Source organism: Typopeltis vanoorti, chromosome 1, assembly GCF_054136105.1.
Source record: "Typopeltis vanoorti isolate ZY-2024b chromosome 1, IOZ_Tvanoo_1.0, whole genome shotgun sequence".
Taxonomy (NCBI): domain Eukaryota; kingdom Metazoa; phylum Arthropoda; class Arachnida; order Uropygi; family Thelyphonidae; genus Typopeltis; species Typopeltis vanoorti.
This window is the reverse complement of record NC_143549.1, coordinates 156065302-156080193: the sequence shown is the minus strand read 5'-3', so window position 1 is coordinate 156080193 and position 14892 is coordinate 156065302. Positions and strand designations below refer to the sequence as shown.

Below are 14892 nucleotides of genomic sequence, written 5' to 3'. Positions count from 1 at the left end.
AAGAACCATCCTGGTTAGCCGAGTGGTCAGCATATCAGCGCTCCAATCAACATGCTGTGGGTTCGAACTCGTCTTGGGCATGGATGATTGTAACTGTCTGTTGGTGGAGATGAATTTCAGCAAGTGTGAGACACTGCTGTGCTGACAGGCTTATTGGAAGCCTGAAGTGGCTTGAAAAAAATTCAGTGTTTGGTCTCCTAGAGCAGGGTTTCCAGATTAGGTAAAAAGTAAATTTTAAAAATTAACTAACAAACAGAAAAAAATCCTTAGTTCATCACAACCTTTCGTGGATGGGAGTTACATAAAATGAATCTGTTAATATATTAATATAATCCATATGGAAAATATAAAATAAATACGCTATTGCAACACTGAAGTAAATTAATTCAAGAATAGGAAATGTTAATTCTTTTAACTTATTGAATTTCTAAGGTTCTTTGATGCAAGTACTATTTCTTCCACTATTTTTCTGTTCCGAATTCTCCCTGTCAGATTCAGGAGTCCCATCTGGGGCAAATCTCTTTTCGGATATTATCCGAAATTATTCGATATGGTTTTCCATGTGTCGAGCTATCTCAGTCTGTACTCTGATATCACTAGTTAGTAGAGAGGATATACAATTGGTCGTTATGTTTTTTTTTTTTTCTTCACTCTATTATTGTGTTATCATCTAACAGGTTCAAAGACTTTTCGGATCACATTTTTAAAAGTCTGAACAAGGTTTTTTCATCTTGGTGCATTGCACTTGAGACTTCTTCTTCATATAAAATAATAGGCCCATAATTATTTTGTTTATTTCTATTTAAGCAAAAGATTCAGATCTAATTTCTAATATCAATATCGTGATTCCGCTTTCACCGGTGTAAATTTTATTGTCTCATGAAGTATTCAGAGTTCATTTAATACTTTCTCTCTACAAGGTTTTCACTATGAACGCTTCAAACGTTTTTTTTTTTTATCATCTATAAATAAAATGTGGGGAGACTGATTTTTCCCCATTTATAAAGATTCTTTTTAGTGTAACATTAGATAACATTAGATAAAATTTGTACAATGTAATTTTCGCATTCTTATTTATTTCCTTTCTGTATATCTATTAGTACGATAAGTGAAATGTCAATTAAAAATCCTAATATTTCTCAGTCACCTACATATTATATCTCTCGGTCATCCCTCAGAAATTTTGTTCCTGTGCACTATTTTTCTATTTCACATTGGCTTGCATACACAATATCTGCTAACCATAATAATTATTATTTTTATGAAACTTCATACACATTAGAAATGCTAAGTATATTATTTATTGACCGTTTCAGATTTTCTTTGCAGTGAGGGAAAAAAAATATATATATATAATAATAAATAATTTGTGAGTTCATAGGCATTAATTTAAATACATGTATAAAGTTGCCACACGCGCAGAGATATGCATTTCTTTATATAGGAATCGATATGAGAAAAATAACATAAATGTTCACTAATGAATTAATTTAATCACTTTTATAAACTTTTAAAAATTTCTGATAATATTATGCATATATTTTTATGAGAAATGCAACTTCCGACTTCTGTATTCTAATGGAAAGTAACGTTAGTATCATTCTGGTAATACTGTGACCCCCTCTGATGATACAAACGCAATACAACCGGCTAGAACCGGATCCAGTAGTTCGCGCCAATTTGAAGAGAGAAGCACGTTGTTACCGTTCTCGTACTTTGTTCTGCGTCTAAGCGTATCTCGTCGGCTGCTCTGCTCTTAGTGCTCCACCGTTGCTGATAATAGAAATGGCGGCTAAGCGAGGAAAGCGTGGTCGTACTACGGCAAACAAAAAGTCAAAATCCGCAGAAAAAAAGACTGCTGAAATTAAGGAAAATCAGGCCGGATCAGAAGAACAAGACAGCCAACCTGAAGGTGATACTAAAACAAAGGCTAGTAAACAGGAGAAACCGGACGCTGCTTCAGACAAAGAGGTGAAGACGGATAGTGAAGCAGGCGAAAGTGGGCAAGGGGATGCCGAGACCAAAGGCGGCCAAAGAGGAAAGCGAAAGCAAGCACAGAATGATTCTGATAAAGCAGGTGCCAAAGGAAAAAGGGCAAAGAAAGCCGCTTGAGTCACTTGTAAACGTGAAGTTGATTATTGGGTGAGTAATTTCGAAGATTATTGAAATCGTTGTTTGAAACTAATTATATACCGCAACTGTTGAAAGTGTGCGTAGTGGATGGCTTTTGAATAGAATCGTATAGAATGTGACGAAAATAGTTTTTATTTATTATCCTGTTGTTTTGCATTACTATTTCTTATTTCCATATATTTATAATGTCGGAAAAAACTTTTCTTTAGGATTAGTCAGCATCAAGTAACAACCTAAATTAATACGAATGAGCAGGCGAAGGTAATGCCGTTTATTTTTGCTTTGAAGAGTACTGATAGGTGTTTCTTTTCGTTACTCGTTTGTAATTGGTCTGTTTGAATTCAACATTTCATGCTTATATTGCCGCTGGCACTTACGTTTATATATATCAAGCAATGGCGTCCAAGCACAAAAGGGGGTCTTCTTGTTCTATCCACAGTCAACATCGTGGTGGTAATTTTATGGTAATATATTTTAAGTATGAGATTTTGCGATGAAGTTGTAATGGTAGACCTTCCACCCCCAGTTCCAAGTGTTTTCTCGTGATTGGCGAAAGATTGTGACGTCACAGCATCCGTTGAGACCCAATGAAGCCATTGGTGTTGAGAGGTCGTTCACCTGATTTCTATAAATATCTGGTTAGAAGAGATGTAGTTAAATTGTGTATGTATTTCATATGATAAACATTTTGGCAACCTTTGGAAACGAATCTTACCACAATCCCTGAAAGTTTGTTGTAATATATTAAAAAAAAAAATGTAGATTTGATTGTGTATAGGCTATTTGCCGTAGTTCTGTAGTCTTAATGGGTCACTAAACGGGTCACTTCAACCCCATAAACGGGGTATATGGTGTTGGAGTGCATTATATGTTGTGCTATTCAATTGGAATTAGTAATAACTAATGAATGCGTGAAAACCAGAGAGTACGTTATTTTCTTGATTTCACTTCATGCTTAAAAATTATTATTATTGTTATTATATGGAGTCAGAAGACTCATCTTGGGAGACCCACATTAACCTTTTTTCACACAATACCTGTCATATTTCCTAAATTCATTTATTCTCAGGGTGCTCACAACTGTCTTTGGCAGTCCATTCGAGTTTTTCGCCACTCTCCAAGAAAACTGGTCTGGACATCCTTGACACAATTTCCAAGGATGACCCTTATTCACTCTGTCTCTCTGCTCATCATGTATTAAAAAATTTTTCAGTAAAAGTTTATAGAAAAAAAGAACCATTTAGTAAATTTTAGTAACTAAACTGGGAAAAGCTGTCTAGTTGGAACGTGGAAAAGAGAGAGAGAGAGAGAGAGACATTCAGTCTATCCTCATGGAGCATTCCACAGACCTTTTGCCAGCTTGGTTGCTAATTGTAATAGAAAAATTAACAGCAATGTTAAATTAATTTAAGAATAATAATAAAAACGTTTTAAATTTTTTTATTTAGTGTATTAATTAGTATTGTGGGTGAGTTAAAGCTTAGAAAAATCATACTCTAAAATTCATAAAATTTTATAAATGAATTTTTAATATTTATTCATCTAAGACATTCACAAATATCAATGTGACCATGAGATTCAAACCTGCAGCGTATTAGTTGAAGAGTGGTAAACTTATCCATAGCCAACAATGTCAGCGTTATTCTCATAATATGTGTATTATATATATATATATATACGAGGTTGGTCTGAAAAGTTCTCGGCCTCAACCATAAATGACAACACTATCAACAAGATTTTTTTTTTCAAAGTTGGTACAACTGTCATAAGCATCCATCTGAAATTGCAAATCATTCTATCGAGTAGTTTGATTTATACAGATGTCTGAAGCAAAATTGTTGTTTGTATTCCTTGAAATGGATAAAATTGAGTATCGTGAGGTTATAAAATTCTTTCTAAAAGAAGGTTTAATGCCAAAAGAAATTCATTTGAAGTTCATAAAAGTTTATGGGCGCTCTTCTCTTTTGAAAAGCTTTCTCCACCTTTGCAACGAGTTGCCCTGGTGTTGTATCACTTTACCCTAGTCCTGAAGATACTTCAGGCGCAAACTTTGTTTGCTCACACTTGGATAAAGGATTAAACTAATTTTATTATGCTCTTCTCTTTTGTTTTCAACAATTAAGAAATGGGCTGCCGAGTTTATCCACTTGAAGTATCAGCCTTGATTATCCACTTGAAGGACTTCCAAAAAGTGTAACAACACCAGAAATCATTGATCGAGTGCATGATATGGTATTGGATAACTGGAGAGTCAAAGTGTGTGAAATCGCTGAGACTATAGGCATTTCAAAAGAACATGTAGGAGATATATTTTGCATAAATATGAATGAAAATGCTTTGCCAAGATGGGTGCCACACTTGCCCATAGCAGCTCAAAAACACACTCTCATGTAAATCTCTGACCAGTGCTTGGAGCATTTTAACAAGAATAAAACTGATTTTGTGCGTCGATTTATTACTATGGATGAGACTTGGATTCACCATTACACACTAGAATCCAAACAGCAGTCAAAACGATGGACAAAAGTCAGTTGTTCTGCACCAAAGAAGACAAAGTCAGTTCCATCAGCAGGAAAGGTCATGGCATCGGTGTTTTGAGATGTTAAAGGCATTTTGTTTATTAATTATCTCGAACAGGGTAAAACAATAGCCTTGGAATATTATTCCGATCTTTTAACCAGACTAGATGAAAAAATTCGTGACAAAAGACCCGGTTTGCAGAAGGAAAAAATCATCTTTCATCAGGACAATGCACCTGTCCAGATAGGTGTTTTGGCAATGGGAAAATTAAGAGATCTAGACTATGAATTGTTGGAACATCCACCCTATTCTCCAGATTTGGCTCCCTCTGACTTCTGTCTCTTCCCAAAACTAAAACTCTTCCTTGCTGGTCAGGGTTTTTCTTTTAATCAAGAGGTGATTGCAGCTGTAGAGCGGTATTTTGCAGATCTTACTGAGAACTTTTGGGATAGGATAATGGTGCTGGAGCATTGCTGGAATAAATGTATTAGTCTTAAGTGAGATTATGTCGAAAAATAATTTTGAAATTATAAATTCGTTTGTTCATTGTTAGGCCGAGAACTTTTCAGACCACCCTCTGTGTTTGTGTGTGTGTGTGCGTGTGTGAGAGAGAGAATAAAAAAACTAAAATAAAACTAGAGTAAAAAAAAGGTGAGAATTCTGTAATTAAAAAATTAATGCAATTCTATTGGTGGATGTGTGTCGAACCAGAAAACAAAGTTGAATATTAAATTAAAAAAAAAAACTGCATAAAAATTGCAATAAATCATTTATTTTTTATCCTTACCAGAAAGCTATTTATAAGTTGTTATGAGAATCCTACAAAGTTGCAAGCTATAGGATAGCTAGGCAAAGTGTTAAAGACTAGGAAGTTTGTTCTAGAGTTGAAACTAGTACTCTTAAAGCCACTTCAACATCCAATAGAAAAACAATTTTTGTTATAGTGAATATCTTTTAGTATAGCATTGATGCTTTGGTGTTTTTTGATAATTTGAATTCATTATAAGTGGTGCTTGCTGTAATGAGAGCTTTGTGTAATTAATTTGTTTATAGCGAGAATTTCATATAAGCACAACAGAAGCCCAAAATTTTAGTATAAGGTACTTATAATATTTCTGACTCTTATTTCAAATAAATGATGTGATAATACAGTGGTTTAAATTGGAATAAAGTAATTCCTGTAATGATTGGACAGCAATCTCTTCATTTGTCATATTAAAATCTGTACAATATTTTCAATTTAAAATCAGAAACCAGTAGATTTTCTCAAGCAACTAGCTACATAGAAGAGAAGATACAGTTCACAATCACTACAACAAACTTGTAGGGACGGACCACAGGAATAGTTTGCTATAGTGAAATTATTTTATTTTAGAATTATACTTATTGGGTCATAATTGGATCAGAACTTTTCAGTAGTTTGCTATAGTGAGAGTTGACTGCAATAAAGTAATTCTGGCAATTCTTATGTCACATCACCTAATTTTTGTAGTGCTTTAGATATGGAATCAGTAAAAATTCTGTCTGTAAACGTCTGTCTATGTGTGAAGCATATTTTGATTTCACTGCCTTTAGAAAAGAGCATATACCTTTTTGTTCTCAGTTATCCCTCAGAAGAAAATAACAGATTAATTTAAGTTGAGGGATATTACATCCCATGTTGTTTCAATAGTGATCGGAGCTTGCTCCACCTTTACTATGAGTTGCCTCCGTGTAGCACTACCAAATGGGTCAGATGTTGCACTATCCAGGTATTTGCTTATGCTTGGACTTGCCGAACTTTATATAGTTTCTATATTCGGCATAAAACTCTTTGAGTTTCTTATTCGGCTATGAAACAATATGGGGATGTAATATCCCTTAACTTAAATAAGTTCATGTCGCCGAATTGAAGCCTTTGGCTCTTCATATATTTAATAACAGATTAATTTATTTATCCTTTTAACTCTGAGAATACAGGACATTGCTTTCAGATGTTCCATAACTAACTTTGAAACACTCTTGATCTTTTTTCTTCTAGTTTATCGAGCTTCTGTAGTACAGTCTTCTTCTTCCTTCTAGTGTTAGGCCTACTGGCCTGTTACAGAGCTATCTTAAGCCCTTATTAGTCGTACCTGTCCCAAGGATAAGGTGACTAGCCCTATGCTTCCCAGAGTATTCAATGGCTGTAGCTGTGTGTGTTCATGGGGCCAGTTTGCCTGCTTGTAGGAGGAAAACCCTGCTGTCCATGCCCAAGACCAGCTAACTTAGCTATGTCTGAGAAAGATCCTTAAGCGCCTCATGTCGGCGACAGGAATCAAACCCGGGACACTCCTTTCCCAGGCTAACTTTGCAGACATAGTACAATCTATACTATACTAAAGGATATTTATTTATTATATAAATATTATTTATAGTATGTTTATTCCAGGAAATTGTTGAAGTTAGGGATTTAGGAGAAGGTGTTGGTGGAGAGGGAGTTAATGTTTAGAAAGCATACTGCAAAACCTTCTAAAACAGCTCATCTGATTATTTGGCTACTGAAGAACACCTTGATAAGCAGAGGTAAAGCAGGTTTTTATACCTCTATATAAGGCCTTGATAAGACTCCATCTTTACTCTTGTGCACAAATCTGGTCACCTGGGTTTCTTAGGGATGAGAAGGAGGTGGAGAATGTACCTTATGAGGATAGCTTAAAGATTTGTTGGTTACAGAAATTGGTTGATAAGTGGAAAAGGAATGATATGATTGAGACAAAAGTTGCTGAAAGATTTTTACAGGATTGACACAGCAGAAATGTTTAAGAACAGGTTTGCTAGTGGGAACACTAGGGGTAATCCTTGGAAATTGATCAAGAGTGTGGTTAACAACAGTGGGTGGACAGTTTTTGCTTGGAGAGTGGTGGATATACAAGTGGAATAGATTGCCAGAGTGTTATTGGTGCCATGACTGTAAATGAGCTTAAAACAAAATGTAAAAGATATTGCTTGAACGAACACTGAATAGTGCTAGGCATAATGCTTAGCATTCTCCTGAGATGAGTCTGCAGACTCCATGGAGTTGCCCATGTAATAGGACAAAGTGCTATTTGCCTTCTGGTTAAAAAAACCTGGGTTCAGATCCTTTCTAGAATGCAAGGAATTTTTGTAAGGACTTATAACTGGTTTACTACAAAGGTGGCAAGGTTTAAAATAGGCAAACTGTTCAGAGAACACACACACACACAATTAGCAGCCATAATATACTCATATCTTAAGCCTTGTAGTTGCTTGGGCTGTAATTGTAATCAAGCCTATTCTAATTTTATCATTCTACATTTTATCATTAAAAATTTCGGTCACTGGCATTTGTGATTCTGTAACCAGAAGCAAAATCAACATCTCATTCATCATTATATTCTTTGATAATATTATCAAATCCAAACCTTATAATACATCACATTGCTTGTTTTCTTTTAGTATGTTCTCTCCATTTTTCTCTCTCCCTCTCCCTTGTTCTCTGTTTGTTGTTCATATCCTCTTTCATGCTAAGGGAAGAGTATCCATCAGAAACTATAGAATTCATTTCATTTCCATATTCTTTCCTCTATCAGGCTGTATCCCATTAATTAAAATCTCCCATAATGATTGCTGCTTTATTTATAAAAAATCATTTACCTTAATATTTCACAAATATATCTGTCTACAACAATTCTCAGGTGTCATTTAAGAAATCAAAGCTAGATACTTGGGAGATTTGCTGTAAGAAATATGGAGAGCTGACCGGGGGTTCCAACTTTATGTCCACTTGTCACCTTCTGAATGTCTCATTATTAGCTATCTAATTGAATGCTGAATGAAAAGATGGGCTAGCAGTTTGGGACTTAGCTGACAAAACTGTATTTCACATTGGCTTAAACCACAAACAGATTTTATGGTACACTGTGGTAAAATGCCATGCAGATGGCATTATCCAGTTAAACAAGGTCCTGTAATTTTCATCAGGGTTCCAGGACAAAGAGTTTGAAAGTGAGCTACTGGAAAAAACTTACCCTGAGCAGGAATAAGGATAGGCACCATCACTGTAAGAAGAGTTTGCAAGAGTGTGGTTAACAATAGTGGGTGGACAGTTTTTTGCTTAGAGAGTGGTGGATAAGTGGAATAGATTACCAGAGTGTTATTGGTGCCATGACTGTAAATGAGCTTAAAGCAAAATGTAAAAGATATTGCTTGAACACCGAATAGTGCTAGGGATAATGCTTAGCACTCTTCTGAGTCCTCAGACTCCATGGAGTTTCCCACGTAATAGGACAAAGTGCTATTTGCCTTATGGTACACTGTGGTAAAATGCCATGCAGATGGCATTATCCATTTAACAAGGTCCTGTAATTTTCATCAGGGTTCCAGGACAAACAGATTTGAAAGTGAGCTACTGCAAAATCACCATCAACTAATTTCAACATAATTGGTGTTACTGCAAGGAAGATAAAACAGGTGAGATGATGCTAAATAATTACTACAACATAATATAATTAGGCAATAGCAATCAGAGAATGGAAGTGTTAATCTATAGTTTAATCATCATCAAATTCCTGGTATATACCCTCAAGGGGTGTACAGGATATGATAGTACTACATGAAAAATTTACATTATTACTACCTTCCTATCTGCAATTTTCCTCCAAATCAGTCTGTTACCTGTCAAGACTCTACTATTATCAAATCGTATATTCTGTCTTCTAAGGCACCTTTTACTGTATTAATCCACCTATATCTTGGTCTTCCTCTGGGTCTTTTTCCTGCCAGCCTGGCAGAGAACACTTGTTTTGCTAATCTTTATTCTCTACCATTCTGTTTAAGTGACCATACCACCTGAGATTAGCTTTGCTAATGCTAATGGTACACTGTGGTTCACATACATATATCCTTGTTTTTAATATGATATTGCCATTGATGCCATCTGTTCATGCCCCTAATCTTTCTCAGGACTCTCATATCTGCAGTCTCTAGCCTTTGGTCAAGAGTGTTTTACTTCTGACCCAGCTCTCAGATCCATAAGTTAAAATTGGTTTAAGTATACAGCTAATTTAGTATTTTCACTAATTTCTCTCTTATTCCATATTAATTTATTCAGTTGCCTTCCTACTATACCATCTTTGTTGATTCTGTTGTCTATTTCCATATTTAATTTACCATCTTCACTAAAAATCATGCCTAAGTAGCTGAAACGTTTCACTTGTTCTACGGGTTCTCCATTCATTATGCAGTTGATATTTTTAGTGTTGCCTATTTTTATTGTCTTTGTGTTTTTCATGCTGACCTCCATACCATATCTATTACAACAGTTATTCAATTTGGTCAAGGAATCTTGCAGATTTGTAAGGGATTTATTTAGAAGTATAACATCATCTGCATAAAGCAAAGAGCTGACATTAACATCTCGAATTTTGATATCAGGTTTAATACCACTTTCCTTCATAATGTGATCAAGAGTGTTGATAATAAATAACAGAGAGGATAATGTATATCCTTATCTGACACCAGATTTAACATTAAACCATCTTCCTGTACTTCCTTCAATTCTAACTGCTGACTTACAACTCAAATAAAGACTAAGTATTGCTTGATATAATGCCCCATTGACACCATATAACTGTAGCATTTTGAATAGCTTCTCTCTCTTGGCACTTTGTCGTATGCCTTTTCCAGATCTACAAAACTCAAATGCAGATCTTTGTTATATTCCCATGATTTCTAATCTGTTTGTCGTAAAGTGAAGATCTGATCCTGACAGCCTCTATTTGGCTTGAATCCAGCTTGTTCTTCACCAAGCTTCTCTTCCACAATCCTTCTGAACTGTTTCTCAAGTATACTTGCAAATATCTTACCAGGAACACTCACTAATGAAATACCTCTGTAATTCTCACATTCAGTTTTATTTCCCTTTTTATATATATGGGTACTATGAGAGCCCTACTCCAATCATCTGGAATTCGTCCCTCTGTCCAGGCCTTCTGAACTATGCAGTGCAGCCATTGTAAGACTTTATTCCTCCATACTTGAGCATATCTAGTCGAATATCATCTACTTCAAGTATAGATATGTATTCCTGACAGCATGCCTGGTGGTCAATGTTTTTTACCCTGTGCTGTCATCACTGCTTGTTTCATTTAGCAATTTTTCGAAGTAATTACTCCATACCAAGGATATCTTTTTCTCCTGTTTTCATGTCACCTTTATCATCTCTAATTCCTTTTTACAGCACTCTTTCCTCCATTTCTGAGCTTCTTCAACAATCTCCAGAATATCTTGCCACCTTCTTGATATTTATTTTCTATATTCTTACCAAAGTCTTCCCATGACTTTTGTTTAGCCAGTTTTACAGTGTTTAGCTTTCTTATATTTGTCTCTGTATTCTCTAAGAGCGGAAGCTGACTTATTTGCCAGGAACTTTTGATATGTTTTCTTCTTTTCCTTCACTGCATCTTTAACTTCCCGTGTTCACCATGGAGTTCTGATTTTTCTATCCTTGCAGACAACCACACCGCATTCCTCTCTGTCTGAATCAGTCAGTGGTTTCTTCAGGGCTTGCCACTGAATCTCCAAGATTTGGTTCCTGCTCTCAAACTCTTTCCTTTTTTCTCGGATAGTATTTGTGTATTTTAGTCTACAGTTCACATCTGAGAACTGCTCAACTTTTATTTGCTTTAACACTTAGATGTTCTTCTTTACAATATGAAATTCATTTCCTTTCTTTTAGTGCTGCACAGTGATCAGCATTCATTTTACAAATTATGGACTTTACAACCAACTCTTTTAATTTCCCGACATTTCGTTCTTCATATTAAGATCATCATCTGGAGTATATACAAAATGTACAAGGACAAAGGACAAGCTGAGTTCCATTACACACAGTAAGCTGAAGAAACAATGATATGATCACCGGTTATTCTACTGGCATGACCTCTAGTGAAAAAAAAAAAATCAAATGAATTATTTATTTAGAAACTACATCTAAGCTAAATTCTATTTAAGATATCATGTCATGTCATCTTCCTTATACCCTCTTTTACCTTGTAGTGTCGAGGGTCCATTGATCATCGGACCTCACTCCGATGATTTCCCCCCCCCCCCCACCCCTCTGGATACTACTCAGATCTCTAAACATAATCTTTTGTTTCTTTGTCTGACTTATACCTCTAGGCTTTCCTGGCCCAAACACATCTCAGATATGGCTTCTGTAGTCTACAAAATTAGAGGTATACATTTCTACTTCATAGTACTATTTCTTGTCCACAACTTCTAGCATTGTAATAAATCCCAGATGCACCCAATCATGAGATACCACTCACACCTCAAGGGTGGTAAAAACAAAACATCTCTAATTAGGATTGCTATTCAGAAGATTCCAGTTAATTATAAACTCCTCTCTCACACATATTGACTCCAAGCACTATCTCAAAAATGTTCGGTTTCTTCTTTATGTTGCTTGTTTAGGTGCTTTCTCTTCTTTTTGACAAACTTTGTGGGACAAGATATCCATTATATAATCCTCAAGATGTGTGTCGTTCTTCTGAACTGACCCTATCATTCCTCTTTTTACTTCCAAGACTGTAAACTGTAATAAAAAGAGCAGCTTCCAGTCAATATTTTGCTGTCCAGCTCTAACTTTAGTGAACCAACTGTTTTTCCTTCTATTTTATTCCATCTATTTATGTTCTTTGGAACAACTCCCTCCCTGTTCTCTGTTTTCTCCAATATGTTCTTCAGCTATTTTCAGGAAACATGCAACAAATTCCTTCTTTCTTATTAATCTTTTATATATAGATTGAATGTTAAGAAGAAAGAAAGAAAAGGTAGTCTTGAGTAAACAAATTATAGAATAAGACTTATTTATGCTTATAGCTCACAGACGAGTTTTGTTTTGAGTCATTAGAAAGGAGCTGACATAAGGAAAAAGCTGATTCTTGTTGGAGATCTAAACAGTAGAGTAGGAAATGACTATCAGACATACAAAAATGTTTTGCCAAAATTTGGAGAAAAGGGCAAAGCTAATAATAATGGTAAGTGCCTACTGAATTTTTGTTCAAGATATGGATTAGTCATCGCAAAGATCACTTGACAGCATAAAGATGTGCTTAATTTCAGAGAGAACACAAAAAATAAGAACAGTCTTATTGGTTTTTTTTATTGTTGATGGCATCTTCACACTGGCTTAAGACAATAATATACAGGGAATTTGAAACATGAAATAAAAATGGGAAGTGAATACCATTTAGTTTTAGATTGGAAAAAATAGTAAAGTAATCTATCCTTTATCTGACCCTTCAATTATCAGAATGGCAAGTTCTGATAATTGAAGTGTGTTCTTCTAGAAGTTGGTTAGTGAGGATCATTGTTTTAAAGGTCGGATAAAGGGTAGATTACTGTATGTATGTATGAAAGTTTAATAAACATATTCCTACTCCATGCATATCATAGTTGAACTGTAGACTATCAAAATATATAAACCTTATTGGGAGAAAAAATGAAAACATTTCAAAACAAGAACCAAACCCTAGAGAACTTTTCTTCACTATCTGATTGATTGATTCAACCAGATATGATGCAGTGGAGTTGTTCTGCTAAGGTTTAAAAATAAATAAATAAATAACAATAATAAGTAATGCCATAGTGGATTGAAGAAGTTCCCCAGGGGAGGGGGGGGAAACATATCAAAAGTTTCCGGTGAGTAAGGCACGTGTCCTGAGAGAATACAGAAGAAAGGTAAGAAAATTAAAAAGCTAAACAAGCTTTGGAAATTAGGTAAGAAGAAAGAAGATAAATATCAAGAAGTTAGCAAAACATTCTGGAGACTATTGAAAAAGATTAGAAATGAAAGAATGAAACATGTTATCAAATTTTTCCATCACAATTCTCATCATGTTTGATAGCAGTGCATCTGTTAGCAAAAGTGCCCAGATGACTGATAACTTGAAATGTTTAAAACAGTAGTGTCTGGAGTATAATCAGCTGAACATGATCTCCCTCTTCATATAAATTGTCCTGAATGTTGATTCCAAATAATATTTCTAATGCTGAGTTGAGGCATCCATCTTTAAATCATAAAATCTGTAAGGTGCATAAAACATGAAATCTTGTTTAAGTCTAGCACAGCGGACAGTGCCTCTGCTTCTTAACCAGTAGGTCGAGATTTTGGATCTCATTGTAGGCATGAATTGTTTGCGAATATCTTTAAGAGGGAAATTAATTTCATTGTTTTGTATGAGACTACCATCCTGCTTATTGGAGGCCTGAAATAACTTCAAAAATGATCCTTGTTTCCAGTGCAGAAATTCTGGAGTATCTATCTAACCTTTAGCTTACCCATTGTACTAATGTCTGAAAGGTGTAAACACATATATGTGTAAACACATATACACCTTCCTTGGTGAATCACATCCACGAAACAATATTGGTGGAATTGGGATGTATAGTTTCATCAAATCAGAAATGTCTTATCTTGCAAACTGATTGTTCAAGTGGGCCAAAGAGAAACAGACTTTGCTGATCTCATATGGGGATAGAAGGGTTTTTTCATCCTGTGTACAGGCAAATCAGCCACGATTTGCCTGTACACAGGATGAAATTACAGACATGCAATTTATAGACAAAAAAATACAACTGTTATGATAATGGGCAGTAGATGGTGTTGGTGGTAGTAATGTCATCATGTGTGGGTGAAGAATTAAGGTAGAGGAGACGACAGATGTGTGTAGCAGAGTAGAGTGGAGTGCCTTCTTATGGTGAGTCCTTGGAGGTGTCACAGTAATTGCTTGCTACACACCAACTTCCACATCTAATGAAGAAACAGTACATTTCTACAAGCAAATAGAAAAAAGAGCACGTATACAATAGTATGTTGAGAATTAGTAAAGGCCAGCCTGGAGAGAAATGTGGGTCAGTGGGGAATAATGCTAGAAATGAAGGAGAGTGTCTGGCAGTTTGCTTAAGCTGAGAGGTTTTATATAACAATTTATTTTTTTAAAGTGCTTGGAAGATGGTGGACATGGGATCTCCGAATGGAGTTACAAGAAATGATGATATATATGTCAAATTGCAAAAGTCGTTAAAAAATGATGGAACTGTTGGAAAAATGTACTGTAATATACACTCAGATCACAGACCATTAAGAGTCATTCTTTATGTAAACAAAAGACAGGAAGCAAAAATACGAGCAATATCAAACTATCATCATCATCAAATTCCTATCATGTACCCTCAAGGGGTGTACAGGATATG

At 35.3% G+C, this 14892-nt stretch overlaps 1 protein-coding gene across 1 annotated transcript in view; it reads left to right on the top strand.

The window, feature by feature from the left end:
- The first annotated feature begins 1665 nt into the window (after nucleotides 1-1665).
- Nucleotides 1666-14892, top strand: part of LOC150110569 (uncharacterized) — a 33592-nt gene continuing 20365 nt past the window's right edge. Inside the window, exon 1 of the mRNA XM_090394836.1 lies at nucleotides 1666-2142. Coding sequence (XP_090250962.1) covers nucleotides 1786-2112 — 327 coding nt within the window. The 5' untranslated portion in view covers nucleotides 1666-1785 and the 3' untranslated portion in view covers nucleotides 2113-2142. The remainder of the gene's footprint in view (nucleotides 2143-14892) is intronic.